Source organism: Acinonyx jubatus, chromosome B1 (assembly GCF_027475565.1).
Source record: "Acinonyx jubatus isolate Ajub_Pintada_27869175 chromosome B1, VMU_Ajub_asm_v1.0, whole genome shotgun sequence".
In the NCBI taxonomy this organism is placed as follows: domain Eukaryota; kingdom Metazoa; phylum Chordata; class Mammalia; order Carnivora; family Felidae; genus Acinonyx; species Acinonyx jubatus.
Genome location: NC_069382.1, coordinates 123507703 through 123525517, shown reverse-complemented (window position 1 = coordinate 123525517; position 17815 = coordinate 123507703). Strand labels below are relative to the sequence as shown.

General features: G+C 37.8%; 1 protein-coding gene across 6 annotated transcripts in view; it reads left to right on the top strand.

Moving 5' to 3' along the window:
* Window positions 1–17815, top strand: part of BMPR1B (bone morphogenetic protein receptor type 1B) — a 408527-nt gene that overhangs the window by 296188 nt on the left and 94524 nt on the right. Inside the window, exon 1 of one of the 6 annotated variants that reach the window (XM_027061025.2) lies at window positions 1897–5862. The exons of the other annotated variants lie outside the window; for them this stretch is intronic. Coding sequence (XP_026916826.1) covers window positions 5808–5862 — 55 coding nt within the window. The 5' untranslated portion in view covers window positions 1897–5807. Of the gene's footprint in view, window positions 1–1896; window positions 5863–17815 lie in introns of those variants that run through there. 6 annotated transcript variants of the gene reach the window in all.

The following is a 17815-nucleotide window of genomic DNA, read 5'->3' as shown; positions in this document are numbered from 1 at the left end:
AAATACGTTGCTGTGGCTTCTAGACTGTCTGGTGTTCCTTCCTCTGAACCCACGGATTTGGGATTCAGGGTATCTGATCCTTCTTTTGCTCCAGTGCTCAGAATTTCTGGCAGTTATGTTCCCTGAGTGAATCTCATCAGCCACCCCCAGCCCCCCCCCCGAGCCTCTGAGGCCTCCATCTACTGAATGGACTATTTCTGCCCTAGTCATTTCTTTCAGAGCAAAAACATGTGGGTGCTAGCTAGTGAAGTACTGGTGTCTGATCCTATCAAGACTTAGCGAGTTTCAGACCTTTTTGGCTCAGGCACATGCAGTATATATTTATCTGTAAATGGGAACAATATCGCCTACCACGCAGGAAGGTAGTGAGGATTAAATGAGGTAATGTATGTTAGGCACATAGTGTAGTGTCTAACAAACTGTAAAAGCTCACCAAGTGGTATGTATTATCATCATCATTCCATATTCCCTCCAAAAATAACTATATTTGTCTTCCCTGAGTTTCTTGAATGCCAGCTCCTGCCAAGACATTTTCCTCCTGTTCAGTTTTAGTTCCTTGTCTGAGATAATCATATTTGATCAGGTGATGAATTACTCTGTAGTGATTCATGTAAAGAATAACCTCATATTCTATGTATCACCTGATTCCTTAATACCAGGGTACAATTTTGACCTTATTAGCCTTTAGTTGAATAATACTGAAACCAGATAATAAACTGGACAGAGTTATGCATATATGGGGTTTTGGAGTCCTGGGTGGTCTGGAAGTTTGTTTCATTTTGTTTTTATTTTAACTGTAGAAGTTAGCGTATTCACTGCGTTAGTTTTCATTGGTACTAACTGCGTTAGTTTTCATTGGTACTTTAATCATGCAAGTTGCCTTTAGTTCTCTTCTTATTCTTTAATGTTAATTGTTTTTTGAAATTGTGGTTTATATACACAATGGAATACTACTTGGCAATGAGAAGGAATGAAATACGGCCTTTTGTAGCAACGTGGATGGAACTGGAGAGTGTCATGCTAAGTGAAATAAATCATACAGAGAAAGACAGATACCATATGTTTTCACTCTTATGTGGATCCTGAGAAACTTAACAGAAGACCGTGGGGGAGGGGAAGGGAAAAAAAAGGGAGGGAGGCAAACCATAAGAGACTCTTAAAAACTGAGAACAAACTGAGGGTTGATGGGGGGTGGGAGGGAGGGGTAAGTGGGTGATGGGCATTAAGGAGGGCACCTGTTGGGATGAGCACTGGGTGTTGTATGGAATCCAATTTGACAATAAATTTCATATGAAAAAAATGTGAATTGCTTTTTGTGTCTAGTCTTCTTATTTTGTATGCAGGCTGTGCATATCCTCGTTATATTCATGGTCTGACATGAGCTTTTAAAAAGAACTCTGCAATCACTAAGTAAATGATATTGTCATAGATTTAAGATATCATTCTATTCTAAAATTCCACAAAGCATTTTGCTTTGATGGGTTTGGTTGTACTGATGGTCAAATTATACCCTTCAAGTACACAGTGTAACAGTGTTTTAGGAGAATCCAGTTGGGGACTTAGTTGTTCTTTTTCAAAAGCCATCTCAAATCCCCTTAATGAGCTGTTGGGAGTGGCAAGAATAAAAGACCATCAACTGAAAGCTCGTATCAGAAGATATTGTCATGTCTATCATGTAATATTGGGGCTCTAGCCTGTTAATAATCATATTTGTATTAGGTGAAAAATGGTTTGTGTTGTTGATTAGTGCTTAAATTATATTAAGATATGTTCAGAGTATTTTGTAGCAATGTGTTTCCTCTACTACCTTTATAAATGCCTCAAAAAGGTACTTTTTATGTATGATTGTCATAAAAATTTATATTTTTAATTTTTTAAATATATCCTTAATGAACAATTATTTCAGGAAAAAAAATAGCAGCTTGCTAAAGCCATTGAAACCTGGATTATAACAAAAGTTTTGAAATCTTAAAGCTGGAGGGAGATCTAGTTGTCTCCTTATACTTGTGTGTGAATTTTTTTGTTGCTAGTGGTAACTCTAGAGAATTTTTTTTCGAACAGCACCCTTTTAATAACAATGGTCTCCCCAAATATACTGTGGCATAGCTTTAAACTTTATTAAGTCTGTCTTGCAATCCCCTTCCTCTCCCTGAGTAAATGGAAGAAAAGTTTGGCAGGCTCCATGCTGTGCACTTGATTGATGTCCAGAACATCTGAAGGACTTTTGTGTCCTGCCTGCTCTCCATGAGTGCATAATGTGTGAATACTTAAAGAAGGTCAGCCCTTATCACATGTAATCTAGGCCTGAAAGCAGATCAACAGTGACAGTCATATCCCGTAAGTAAGAACACAAATCATCCTCTACATGCTTTAGACAAGTTGTGAGATATTTTCTCTCTCTTTTTACCCCTTCCCACTCACGGGGGACCTTGGCAGAGCAATGAAAGCAGAGAGAAGACGTGCTCAGAATAATGTGTCACTTGTTGGAGGGAGGAAGGGATTGTTTATTTGTAATGATGTGCTGGTCTTTCACTGTGCAGCTGAAAGGAGCTTCGGGTTGTTGATGACCAGTGATGTGGAATGTGCACAGGAGAACAGGGTGGGGAGGCAGGCAGCCTGAAAGCGGCCGAAGTTGTGGTCTTTATAAACCCTGGAGTCAGGAGAAATGTTTTTGTACACTTGGGTTCTATTGTCCACGTTTTCCCCCATAATGGAGTCACTTTTTATACCATTGTGTGAATGTATCACACAATGTGCGAATGTGCTGAAAATCAGAGTAGTAAGATGCTTTAGCCAGTACAGTTCTGAGTGTACTTTTCTCGTTTGGGTACAACTAGTACAAAAGTTTAAAACATGTTTTCAGGCAAAACTCACTGGAATGGTAGGGACCTAAATTGCTATAGCTTACAAAAGGAAGAAGGAAATAGCTTGTTTTTATGTGCCTGTGTGTTTGAACAGAAGTTTAATTAAAAAGTTAATGTCCTTCCAAACAGTATTAGCAGGGATATTCAAATAATAAAGAAAATAACACTCACCTTATTGTTCTCATCAGGAATAATGAGGATATTGTTACATTTTCTTAGATACAAAGGAATGTATTTTCATCGTATCATTGAAATCTTTACTCTTTTCTTTGGAAATGTAATCAGCCGCACGAAGCAGTTGTAGCCAGTACACATAATGGAAAAATAAACTGTGAAGATACCTCCTCCAGAAATGAAGGCATGGCTTCCCGTGTATACAGGACAGAAATCACAATATGAGATATGAGGCCCTTCCCATCTCTGCCATCTACTTTTCCATCCTAATGTCTCTGTTCTCCAGGCATTTCCAGGTTCCCACGTTCTCTGCAAACACTGCTCTTTTTCTTACTCGTGAGTCTCTGTACTGCCCTTCCTCTTTGCTTAGGATTCCTTTGCCCTCCCTTCGCTCAGTGAATTCCTACTTCTCTTTGAAGACCTCGTTCGAATGCCTCTCCCCCACAAGTTCAGTCCCCACCCCTGGTCAGAATTCATCTTTGTCCACTGTACTTTCCGTGTTCCTGCAGTTCCCCAGGTGGTTACTGTACTGCATTGTCATTATTTAATTGTATGTTTGTCCTCAACCTACAGGGTCAGTTGTGTCCTGAAGGCAGGTACTGTCTTTTAAGAAATGTGCTTATATCCCATTTACTAGATCCAATTCCCCAAATTCAGTTCAAAACTGTTTATATACATAAAAATCAGGAGGTTTGGGTAGTTTCTATGTAAAAATAAGTCACAAATTGAGACTGTTAGAACAGTAATCTCAAAATTTAAAGTGAATTCATATACCTCTGCTGCAATTATATGAATATTCAATGAATTAAGTAAAAGTAAATTGACTAAAAACTTGCCTTTGCAGATATAATTTGAATTTTTAAAACCAGATTTAACATAAGACATATTTTGTATTTTTGTTTTAAGGGAGCACAGTGTTTATGATGAGAACAGTTTGGCAAAATGTTACATTAAATAACGTTGTTAACAGGAATTTTTTTTTGGTCAGGAGGCAGGGGAGTGATTAGTGAGTTTTTTGGAAATTGACCACTTTCTGATATCCTCTTATGTTCTGGGCACCGTATTCAGTAACTAATATTCATTTACCTGTGTAATTTATATAACAGTCTTAAGTCAGGTAATGACCAAACTGTAGAAGAGAGTTTGCATGATTTGGCCACGGTTATACAGATTGCACAACTAGGCTGTCTGCATCACATGAATCTAGAATGGGTGGGTCTGTTTAAGAATTGTACAGTTGAGGGGCATCTGGGTGGCTCAGTTTAAGCGTCCAACTCTCGATTTCAGCTCAGGTCACGATCTCACGTTTGTGCCCTGTGTTGGGCTCTGTGCTGACAGTACATACACAGCCTGCTTGGGATTCTCTCTTTCCCTCTCTCTCTGCCTCTCCCCTGCTCACTCACTCTCTCAAAAATAAATAAATAAACTTAAACAAAAGAATTCTACAGTTGGCAGCAGTGCAAATTGTACTCATGTGGGTAGTCCTCCTTTTCTCTTTCCTTGGTCTTCTCTCGGGTATAGATCTTCAAATTGATACCTTTCTTTTAGCATTCTCTCAGAGAGCTTTCTTTGAAACCTCCTTGGGTGTATACTGTATGTGAGTGGGTTAAGTCATATGCAAGTCTCGGTGGTTTCCCTAAACCAGATTTCTGATCTACGTTATAAGAGTTTCATTAGATCTTTTGAGCCGGGTTGCCTGGAACCTAATTATGCATTTTATAAAACATGCAGCCAGCGTATATTAAACAATAAAGGCAAACTGGAGGGAATTAAGAGGGATACATTTTGAATTTCTTAATATTATCAATGGAAGGAAGAAATCTGTATTTCCACAAGGTTTGACTAAATAGAAACCTCTCCTCACACTTCTCATTTTCACTTCTCACAAAGTTGGAAATTCAGGTTCGGAGACTCATCCTATAGGCTGAAATTTTACACTTTTTTTTTTTTTACTTCATCAAGCCAGTCAGTGTTCAAAAAGGCTTTAGTTATTTATGTAATATATAGTCTAAACTCCATAATCTACGTTCAGAGTCCTGCACAGTCCGGTTCCACTCTGTCTAGGTTTCTCTCCAGCCATTTGCTAATAGGAACTGTCTGCGCCAGTAGGGTTTTTCTTCTCATGCTATTACACAAATGAAATATTTAATCCTACCTCTAATCCTTGCTCATATAATTTCTTCCTTTCCGTCTCCTCTGTTGCTATATAAATTCAATTCTTATTTCAGCGTCCAGCTCTCCCTTCAGTTTTTGGCCCAGTCTAATCCATGCCTTACCCTGATTTTCCATCTTTATTCCATTTGAGGACACTTCTTCTTAAAATATGCTACCTTTTTTACCGTTCTCTATTATATAGGTTGCTTTTTTTTTGTGGCATTGTAAACTTCCTGAGTACGTTTATTTCAGCGAGCACATACCATAGAGTAAGAAATGGTCGCTGATATGAATTGTTTGAACTGAATTCGGATTCTAAGGTGAGAGCTCTCTCTTTAGGCTTGGAACCATTTTTGGCCGCTCATATTGGGGAAATGGAGTGGCAGTGGGAGCTGTCCCACATTTCAGCCATTCGCCCGTCCTCCCAAAGCTCAAGGCTGGGTTCCAAGTTGGCGGTGGAACCATGTCGTGATGTGGCTTTGAGCTGAATAGCAAAGGTTTGAACAAGAGATTCTGTTGCTTGATTTTTGTCTTCTTTTCCCACATATTACTCTCTGCTCCTGATCACTCCTGTTCATTTTAGTATGCCTCAGTCTCCCTTCTTCGCTCCAAGGGATGTGGATAAATGATACTGAAAGACTACTACCCTCGACTTACAGTTTCCTGGCACGTAAGTTGCATGGTTTCTGTGAAATGCAGAATGTGTAGTTTCTTAAATTTAGGATATCCCAAGGTTACATATATGGTTAAAAGTACTATATTTCTGTTATGTTTTATTTCTCGAAAGTGTGCATTGAAGGTGTTGGATTGATAGTAGTATTTGTAAATTCATAAAAGAGCAGTTGTTGGTTTTCCGAACTAGAGAACAGATTTGAATGGCACCTAGAAAGCTAGTGCTGGGAGGTGCTCCTGTGTGTAGAGGGCTGGGGTGTCTCTTAAAAATGAGAAGATGGCAGAGATTTTTTTCTGAGAAAATAATTCTTAAAATACCAAGTAAACACATTCTGATGATATCTGAGATATAAGCATTGAAATATGTCTCTGTTGGGGTGCCTGGGTGGCTCAGTCCGTTAAGCTTCCGACTTCAGGTTGGGTCATGATCTCATGGTTCGTGAGTTCAAGCCCTGCATCGGGCTCTGTGCTGCCAGCTCAGAGCCTGGAGCCTGCTCCAGATTCTGTGTCTCCCTCTCTCTTTCTGCCCCTGCTCCGCTCACACTCTGTCTTTGTCTCTGTCTCTGTCTCTGTCTCTCTCTAAAAAATAAGTAAACATTAAAAAAATAAAAAAAGAAATGTGTCTGTTTTCATAATCATAAATTCTTTATCATGTAATGGGATAAATGGGATTTAATAACTACTTCTGTTTGTATCTATGGTGACATTGTATTTTCTGCACATACTGTCTATTCTATTTGTATTTCTTGCTGTTCTTTCAGTGTTGACAGTTCCCAGAGTCAGAGAAAACAAAATGGCCTTTAAAACAGTTTTAGTGTTAAAAAGGTCACTCAAAGTGTCATCGAAGGTGAAATTTTACAAACTGTTCATGGTTGACGATGAGACACAATTATAGTTAAAATCTTAAAACAAATAACTCACGTTAGTAAGATCGGTTAGGTTCACAGTACTTTTTTCCTACATAGGAAACGTCAAACTATAGTCATTTAAAAGTAGCTGATTAATGAATAGCTTAACTGAAGTATTTTAACTTGAAATATTCATTAAAGATACTCTTCACATGGGACCCTTTTTTCATACCTGTGCCCTCGATTCAAAGCCATCTGCTTCATCCTTTAAACAGCCAGGTGAGCAAACTGCCATACATGTGTTGCAATATCTGTATCATTTCACCAAAGAAAACATTTTTTCCCCCGTGTTTCTGCAATTCCCAGTTAACATTGTAAGCAAGACAAACAGCCTTGACACAAGAAATACGCTATTTCATGACAGCAAAGTCTAGATGTGTGTTGCTTTGCAGTCCCGTCCTAACTGCCTGCGAGACCTGGGGGCTCTGGTTCGGCCAGTGCAGAGCAGATCCCCCGCATGTGCGGGCAGCCGGGTGGGGCTCCTTTCTTAAGAAAACAATCCAGCTCAGGGTCCCTCACCGCCCTTTGTTGTCCTCCCCACGAGGTGATCAGTTGAAGTCTCTGTGGTGACAGAACCAGTTTGTAACAGGCTTGTCTTTCACGGTCCTGTCTCAGGCTTGCTGGCAGGCTTGCCGAAGCTCTGACAAGAGTGGCAGCAGAGAAGCCTCCGTGAAAGGAGCGAAGGCAAGAAACAGGAGGCTGAAACAGGCGGGTCACATTTACTGCTCTCCTGCTGCAGTGGGTTGGCTGGAAGAACTAAACTGGCAGCTTCACATTTTCTTGCTCATTCTTCTGTCTATGCACACGAGGGGTAAGAAGATCAGTGCCCCACGGTACAGTGCAGACAGGGGGCTGCGTTAATGTCAGGTTTTGTGGCTTTTATCACAGAAGGGAAAGTTTAGGGCAGAAGTGGCTAAACATTCCCAGTCCCCATCCTCCAACTGCTCTGTAATTTTAATACTTTTTCTGTCTGGGCAAAAGCTCTCTAGATAGTGTATTAGGAGGCTTTTAAAGGCACTCAAAGTTTCTGTTTTCTCTAGTAATTAAGAATGAAATCCAGTCCAGTTTGGAACTTTGAATATGAAGTTGATTGTCAACATACTGAGGCAGTTTATATGTGAAGAATTTAGGAAAATGATTCCAGTAAACTTTGTTTTGTTCATTTTAATTTGGATGCTGTTAGATTTTTATAGGTTTAGCTAATTAACTTTGAAGTTCATTACAACTTTTATGTAGAAGCATTGAGTAAATCTCTGGGTTTATAATAGCAATAGTTATAAATTGTGACTATGTCAGATGTTTATCCACATTGAAGAACGGGGGCTTGCTCAGTGATTATTTTGTGCAGAATTATTCCTGTATGAAGTTGACCAAAGGATGGCAATTTTTAAACGTTACTTAAAAGAATCGAAACAAAAGAGTGGTTATAAAAGTAGATGAACTGTTTTCAAGACAGAGGAAAGGTAACGTAATGAAACAACTGTCTGTGATAGTGATTTGCAATGAGGGAGTCATGAGGTGGGAAATGAGGAGAAAGTGGCTATCGAATATGAAGCCAGGCGACAAAGGGAATATGTATGAGATGGAAATGCATTTACAGTTCAACCTCACGTCCTTGTGAATGCATTTTATGGAGCCAGTTTGGCAATACTATTTATTGGAGAAGTATGTATTATCAATTGGCATGTGCTTTTGATTGGCGTTTATACGACTGGTGTTTTCATGGTCTCAAATATTCCATGGCACTATGAAAATATTATATGCTGTGTCGGCTCTATGAAAAAAAGCTTTTAATTTCTGGATAAGTGTAATCCAAAGGAGTTTTATGTATTGCTGTGAAGGAACAGTAGGTAGTTCACTTGCCAGATTTGTTAATTTATTTTCTGAAAATTGTTATAATATGGCACCTTCCAGAAAGGAATAGAAAAGCCCCAGGGACACTGTTTCTTAAGAATGTTCCAGGAAGCTCAAGGTATGATACTTGTGAGGTGAAATTCTTATTGCTTTATTCAATCTACTACTATCTCTTGATTGCCTGGGGGTAATTTTTCACTATCTTTTTGCATTTTCCTTGAAAAATGTGAATACCTTAATGCATTATTGGCTTATGTCAATAAAAAGCAGAGGCCATATGCTACAGTGTGAATTTTTGAATCATAAATACTAGGCTTAGAATACATCTTAAAATAATACTGTATAACTGTCTTACTTTTCTTGTGAGGAGATTGAAGCCCAGGGACATTCCTTGCCTTCCTCTAGGTAACAGAGTCTTTTAAATTCTCTATGCACAGCTCTTGTGTGTGTGTGTGTGTGTGTGTGTGTGTGTGTGTGTGTGTGCGCGCTTCTACTGATTTCTTCTACAGCACAGTGGTTAAGAATATTAACTCTGGACCCAGAATGTCTGTGTTTGTATCTTAGCTCTGCCACTCAAGTGAGGTATCTTATTAGTACCTCAGTTTTCTCAACTGTAAAATGGGGATAAGAGTAATACTTACCATAGGGTTGATTTGGTTACTAAATGAGTAAGTACATGTAAAGCACTTAGAACAGTGTCTGTAATACCTAATATTTTGGGAGTATCTGTTATTATTCATATTATAATAATAGTTTATGTAGGAATAGGGGACAACCAAGCTGGAAATGTAAATTGAGACATGATCTAAAAAGAATCTGATAACCCATCTTAGTGTAATTAACATACTAAACCCCAATTTGTATTCCCGCCTTTGTCACCAATGAACTTTTAATTTTTTTAAAAGGAATTTCTCTACCCGTAACATTTGATATCAGTTTTACAAACAATAAGCTTCATGGTTTTTATGATTTTGCTCCAATGAAGAAAGAATGTGCTACAGACAGGGACTATTAGTTCAACCAAGAGTAAGCAACTTTGACTATCCAAGTTAAATATTCATTGATGGCTTGTAATGCCTTATGATCGTTAATTGTGCATGTCCTTCAGTGGGAATGATGATCACAAAATTGGTAAACACGAAATACAGACAAATGAAGTGGTCATGATTCTTCAATGAATGACAAAGCCAAAGTTACTGTTCCGAGACCTTAAATCCTTGTTAAAAGTAAATGGATTTCAAAATGACAACTTGAGACGTTTGGAGAATGTGAGCTACTGGCTACTAAAAACATTTTGTTAATTAAACATATGGAAACGTGAAAGTTTTTTATGGAAGGAATATGTACAGTACTCCAGTTCTACCATAAATGGAACAAAGCTCTATAGAGTCACAGTAGGCGGAAAGGCGAATTCTTCTTACTGGACCAGAGTAGCTAGTGTAACTCATCAGCCGAAATCTTATCATTGCTTAAATCTTATCTGAATGTTTTAACTTGAGGAGACACAGGCTTGAGGAAAAGGGAAACAAAAGTACATCTTGGTAGAAGTTTTGAACTTTGTGTTTTTTATATTGGCATGTTGTGATTGCTTTAGGAATGGATTTTTTAAAGCTAGGATCATGGAATGTAGAATTGTCTTTTTTCTAAAAGTGCAGTTATCACCTGTAGTGGTAAAAATCAGCAGTGTTCACTTCTGGTTGAAATGTTTTATTTTGAGGATTGCACTGTCTATGCCAACCTGCCCCTTTATTTTCAAAACACAGGAGAAAATCACAGGCAATTGTAATGAACGCAGTGCAATGTGTCATTTTGGTCACTACTACTCTTTTTAAGTTCTGCCAAAGGAATTTAGTGAGGTTATAAACGTGATAAATTGACCTAAAAACTAAAGGACTCTTTCTGTTTATTGTTCTAACACATTGGTGGCAACAGTGTGCCTTTCCTGATGTGGATGGGTCTCATGTTCTGGCATTAAAAAAGGTGAGATTTTTATTTAGCTTCCTGTTATATATGTGAACATTTCTACGTGTCCCCCTCCCCCCTTCATAAAATCATGGTAATAGATTATTATAGCAGTTAGGTTAAAATCAAAATTGGCAGCCAACTTTTTGCTTTAGGAGTAATTCTACATCAATAATGAGTTACAGGAAAAAAAGGTGAGATAGGAAGGTAGTAATCAGTTGGTTTTGAATACGGGAAAATCCCCAAACCTAGTGCACAGAAATAAGTCCCAGTCTTCACGGCTCCTATGGCTTTATATAACCAGATTTTACATTCTGCCTTTTCATTGCCAAGTCATTTTCCATAGGTTTCCTATTATAATATTTACATTTGATCTGGTTGGCATTAACTTAAAATAAAAAAAAAATTATGTTATTAAGTATTTTAACCAAACTTAAGGCACATAGAGAATACAGTAATGGGAGGCTAACAAACATGGCTGTGAATGTGCGGTTTAAAAATTAGAATGGTAATATTACTGTAGGGCATCAATTTTTGGTAATATTTTTAAGTGAAAAATGATCCTTGTTACCATATGGCAAAATACAGTGAAAATCTGAACTGTTAGACCAACACAGCTGTTAAATGCATCAATGTGGGTCTGTGTTTAAAATGTTTTCTACTACAGCTATTATGCAGCACGTCCAACAATTAATCTCAGGCTATTAATCGGCAGTAACTGCAAGTGGTGAGCATCACAGATGTAAGAAATTTGATCTCTGTAACTTACCTGGAGAGAAGTGGCTAAACTATAGTTCTCAACTGAAATTCTGCAGAGTATATTGGATAATAGATATTCACACAGCTATTGAGTGTAAACTCAAATCCTTTGGCTTTACCTTTGTTATGGGAATTTATGCTCACCAGTGGTGGCAACCATATGCATAAGTAAGTCTCGGGTGTGTGTATATAATTTTAATTTTTAACTTGCAAATACATGAAGGCTTCTGGAAGAATAATAGTACTAGATCAGGGATCAGAGTAACTCAAATTAGGTGGGTTTTTTTTGTGTTTTTTTTTTTTTGTCTCTATAAGCCAGTTGACTCTGAAATGACACTTTTTTTTCTGAAATAACATTTTACAAATCTTTTATTATCTTAGAATAAATCTTTATTGTCTTATAATATGACATATATATATGACATATATATATAATGGGATATATATAACATATATGGGATATATAATATATATATATAATGGGATATATATAACATATATGGGATATATAATATATATATATGGGATATACATAATATATATATGACATATATATATATATAATGGGATATATATAACATATATATGGGATATATAATATATATATATGGGATATGTATAATATATATGGGATATATAAAATATATAGATATATATTTTTAAGTTTATTTATTTTGAGAGAGGGTGAGAGAGCACGCGTAAGTAGGGGAGGGGCAGAGAAGAAGAGAGAGAATCCCAAAGCAGGCTCCTTCATGTCAGAGCAGAGTTTGACATGGGGCTTAATCCCATGAACCCTGAGATGATGACCTGAGCGGAAATCAAGAGTCAGACACTTAACCAATTGAGCCATTCAGGTGTCCCATGAATGTGTTTTTTGTCCCCTAATTTTACAAATGCAGATCTAATTTTACAATCCATGCGGGACATTGGGCAAATCCTTAAATAAGAGAAAGTATATTGACAATTGAATTATAGGAAAATTATCCTTATCAGTTAAATTGCCTATCAAGCTTTCTTTTGCAACATTTTAGGTTCAGCCGAACTCTTAGGGTCTTGATTATTATACTTTTTTCCATTTGTAAGTAGTTAATTTTCCCATTTGGGTGGATTTTTTGTGGAAATGTTAACATTAAAATACCTAAAGGAAATTTTGTGACTGTGCACTCAGGATAACCTTAGTCTTGTTTTTAGATCCTGCCATTTTTCTTCTAATATTACAGAAGCTGTGGCTTTTGGATTAACTAATTTCTCTGCTTTATGTCATCTCTGTCACATTCCTTCAGTAATTAGTTAATTTTTCATATAAAATCATGTTATTAGCATTGATATTTGGGTCACAAAGAACGGAAACTTAAGTAGAGAAGTTGAGTGGAGATACAGAGAAAAGCTAAGGCAAACACAGGCCTCGTGGGACCCAGAGTCCATGAGGGTCTGAGCCTCTATTCATCTGTGACTGAGGTGGTCTCATGGACATTTACCTTCTTCTTTCCTCTGTGTGTCTCTTTGCTTCTTTCTGTTTAGAATTCTTCCATGGTGACCTCTTGTGTTTAGGGTGAAGACCAGATCTTTACATAGCTGGCAAGACTTGGTATCAGTGGGCCCCTGACTCCCGGCTCATCTCCCTAGTCATTGACCACCATCTTACACTGTCCCAAATCATCCAAACCTTTTATCTTTGCAGGTGTTTCACATTGAGTTTTTCCACAACCTGGAAAGTTCTTTGCTTCTCTGCTCTGCTTATCCATTCTCTTAAATGCCATGAAGTTTTCCTTAGCAATCCAAAATAGATGAGAGCTCCTTGATACAACCCCTCATTGTAAGTTTTATTTTTCCTTTACAGTACATATCATGACTTATTACATGTCACTCTCCTGCTGGAAGCTTCATTTCTGGGAGGAAAAAGCTATGCCCATTTTATTTGTTGCTGTGTTTCCAGTGCATAGCACAATGCTTAGCACATAGAGGGTACCGCTGTCCTAGGTATACTCATTGTTTTGCACATGACCCTAAATGGTGTCCTTGATATTCCAAGGCCTTTTTGTTGTTGTTGAGTTCTGTAGCGTTAACTAGCTGATCAATGTTTCACTGTCTCTTATTTCCAGTTTCTTTTTGGAGAGACCATTTGATTGGCAGCTGATCCTTGCAGTAATCAAATGTAACCCAGCTGGGGTGTGTGTAGCAATACCAAGATGGGCACCAGACAACAGACCCAGACCCAGACCCTGCTTCCAACAGAGCAGGAGAAGTTTTTCTAGAAGAAGTTTTAGATTAGTTTGACAATCAAAAACAGTTAATATAGCTGCTACTGTCATTTTTAATAGAATAGTGCTTTTTCGCTTATAAGGAATTCCTGTTGGCTACTAAATGAATTAGCTGTATGTTTAGAAAAATTATGAGAAACGCTGTATAGTGGGGCGCCTGGGTGGCTCAGTTGGGTAAGTGTCTGACTTCAGCTCAGGTCACAGTCTCACCATTGGTGAGTTCAAGTCCCTTGTCGGGCTCTGTGCTGACAGCTCGGAGCCTGGAGCCTGCTTCGGATTCTGTGTCTCCCTCTCTCCCTCCTCCTCCCCCACTCATACTCTGTCTCTCTCTCAAAAATAAATGAATATTAAAAAAAAGCATATTAAAAAAAAGAAACACCTTAGTATTTTCATATGAACTTTGGTATCCAGGAAATGGTACTACCAAAAATAATGATCATATATTTCTGTAGTTTTTACAGAATTATTTTAACAGTAAATGAAGGGGTATAACATTTTTATTTTTGCTCTTTAAAAAAAAGATGCCATAGAAAATTTAAGACACAGGTGGTGGCAAAAATAATATATAAAACAAGTAGTGTAATCACTTGGAAGACTAGTTCTGTCAGATTGTTATATATAATTTTCACTGCTTTATTGAAAAAGGTACTTGGTAAACCTTATGTCTCACAAAGAACCTCTTGTAAATTTTGCATAATGATCCCTAAACAGACCACAAGTTGTAGGCTAGTGGTATACATTTTTTTTTTGTTCAGATTCTGAGAATTTAGTGTCTGAAATTATGCTATTGATCCCATCTGGTGTCTAAAGGAAAATTGACATACATATCTAATTCACGAGGTTTTTCTAAACCTCACAAGTACATGCAGAAAACTGACTTTGGTTCATAGATTTTTGGTTCATAGTATCCTGTAGTACATAATGTCCTATATTTATGTTGGTATCTTCACAATTTTAACGGGGGGTTTACATATAAGGAAACAGTGACTTACGTCACTTGTTCTCATCTACGGATCTTCTGTGATGTGGGAACTTTATTGATGAGATACCAGTTGAGTGGGAGACAATTTAATATAACAAGGCATCTTACGTTCCTTCATTCCTTCAAATATAAGCTATGCCAAGGCCAATAGCAATGGAGCTTCAGAAAATCTGGGGCCAAGTTTGTTTTGCAAACTCGGCATGAAATTATCCTTCTGTTACTATGTTTGTAGAAATATTCATCATCAAACTATGTCTTTGCTGAAGTGTTTAGCTTTATTTTGCTTTCTCTCTAAAGAAAACTAAGACAATATTTTTCTCAACTATGAAAAAATAATGACTTGCCAATTGTAACTGCGTATCATTTTAACAATCATGCATTTTCTTATGGAGCTAAATCCCCACAGCATGTTTGTCTTGGTTAGAGTTAATAAGCTCAATTAAGTATTGTTTTCACATTCCGTTTGCAAAGTCTTTTTTATGTTTCTATTTTGAAAAAGAAAAAAAAGGTTAATGTTGTAAAAGTAATATGCTGTATTTACCCTTGAACCATTAGCCCACTTGAGTGAGGGCATGTGCAGCGGCTCATTGGAGGAATATTTGAGCGGCTCTCTGAGTTTAACTTCAGCTCTGACATCAGCCGAAGCTATTGAGACCTGTGCAGTGGCCTGGAAATCAACAACAACAAAGAGTTCCGTGTGACATGGTAACAGAGGAAGGGTGGGTGCCACTTAATTGAGGCTGCTCAACAAATTGCCTTTTTACTTCCACACACACACACACACACACACACACACACACGCACACACATATGTTTCTTATATGTATGTTTTCATAGGATTATTACAGTTTATTGAAATCAGAGAATATCACTAAATATTTCCTACTTAATTTCCTATGCCCTGAGTGAAAACGTGTTCAAACTGGGGAGTAGTGGGTCTAAAGGAAAAGGACCCTTGTGCTAAATCATGTGATTTCACAGACACATGACATTTTTCCAGTAGGCATTTCTGGAGATTGTTTTTGGCGTGGATTTTATGAACATAATACTAACAGTTTATTCATAACATGCATTTTAGTAGCTATTATGAATATTATTAATCTACCCTACTTAACCTCTTCCATTGAAAAATATAATTTTCTGTCTTTTATTGTTCCACGGACTTAATGACAAACATCTTGCAAATTAGATTTTCATATATTTCATCTCTTTCTTATGCTCAATTTAATCTATCAAAGCCACACATTGTAGAAGACATCTGGTATTGAGCTTAAGCAGCTGGGTTTCATTTGTAAAGGTTTTGAGCAAATTTTGGTGCTTGCCAACAATAATAGAGCAGTTGGCCAGTGTGTTTTCTTTGTGGCAGCTTGGTGCAGTATGGTAGAAGAGACCCCGAATTCAGGATCAGGTGATATTCTGCCTCTTTCTGGCTTAACTGGCGAGACTTGAGGGTTTATGCAGGTGTTTCAGGGAGCACTGGCTGAAGGCTTGCTCAGTGGCTGTTGAAGAGGAATCCGTGGGTGAGCGATATGCACTCATCCATTTGAGAAACAAGGAGTGTGCAGTTTTCTTGACAGCATGGTTCAGTGTGTTTCCTACATCAGAACCACTAAGTCACTTTTAAGATGCTGTTCCCTCTACCCCATCCCAAATCTGTTAACCCAGATATTTCAGAACTGAGCCCAGAAAGCTGCAATTGACTGAGCTACCCCAAGGGATTTGGAACAGACTGGATTGGAGTTAATAAACTTCAGTTCATTCTTCACCCTCAGGTAGAACCTCTACATTCGCTTTTCTGACCCAAAGACAAACCTATTTTATTAGAAGAACTCTTTTATTAATGTCCATTTAAAAGGCATTATCAGAATTTGTTTCAAAAGTGGCTTAACCACATGCCCAGTTTAGATGTTCTTTCATGAAATGCTGTATTACTGTGACCTATTGCTTAATAAAACAGTTATTCTAGCACTATTAAAATATTGCCCCTAATGATGAAGAAGGGCCAGCAAGACTTGATTTACTTGGAACAATGCAAGTATGAACTGAAGGATTTCTGGGAGAGGGAAGCAGACACGAGAATCCCAAATTTCCTATTTCTTTCTCAGATATGTTAATTAATCTCTGTCTCCAAAAAGTCACTGGACACCTGATAATTTCCCAGAAATCTTTTGAGTTTGGTTCTGTGAACTCCCGTCAGAAACCACCATAATGTTGTTTGGATGCTCTTGGAGCCTATACCCGCCTCCAATTACATTCACTATGTTATTCCCAATGAAAATAGTTTGTCTTTGTGGCCCATATAGTGGTTTGGGTGACTGTTTATTCTGAACATAAACTAAGTCATTACCCTCTTCTTTGCTTCTGCTAAAAAAAGTTCTCTGCCAGCATTCTTACGACCATAGTTCAGTATTCTTGTTTTGCTGGTTATTAGTTCAGAATTGAGTTTTCCAGACAAACACTTGTGAGTTCCAGGTTAATATGGAAACATAGCCAGGGAATGTGTGGTTGATGGGAGGATTGCCTCTTTGGAAGTTAATAGGTAGTGACGGTCTGTTGTTAAAATGTCGTTAACTGGAAATGTACTTTTTACCTTATCTTGCTTTGGAAATTAGCACTCAAGATAGTCACTTTAGAGAGCTCTGCCTTGTCTCAGGGACTTGATTTAAAATAAACACATACACACACACACACACACACACACACACACACACTCCCACTTGAGGTAGGCAAGCAACACCCTAGCAAATACAACATTAAAAGAGGGTAAGAGAAGTGGCAATCCAAATGCTTCAGATCGTCTCATTCCATGATCCCTGTCATGCATGGGCTACATCTGCAGCGTTTTAAAGTTTCTGCAGGAAGCTCAGTAATGCAGCTGTCTCTAATGTACTGTGAACCTTGAAAAGGAATTTCCTTTCAAGTAAGAACGGAAGTAGTTTGTGTGTGGGATGATGGAGCTGAAGGTTTCCTTTAACAGAAAATAAAGTGCCGTTATATAAACAAACATCTATACAACCTAAAGTAAACCCAGCAGAAATATGTGATGCAGGCACCTACATTTTAAAAAGACCCAGTTAATTTTAATGATCTACTTGTGTTTTCTCGTTTTTGCAAGTGAGGAAAATGAGGTGTATGGTTGTGAGACGACTTAGCTAAAGTCTCACTGTGACTTCTAGAGCCGGAACCAGAATTTAGGATTCCAGTTTTAGTTTGTGTTCTTTTAGG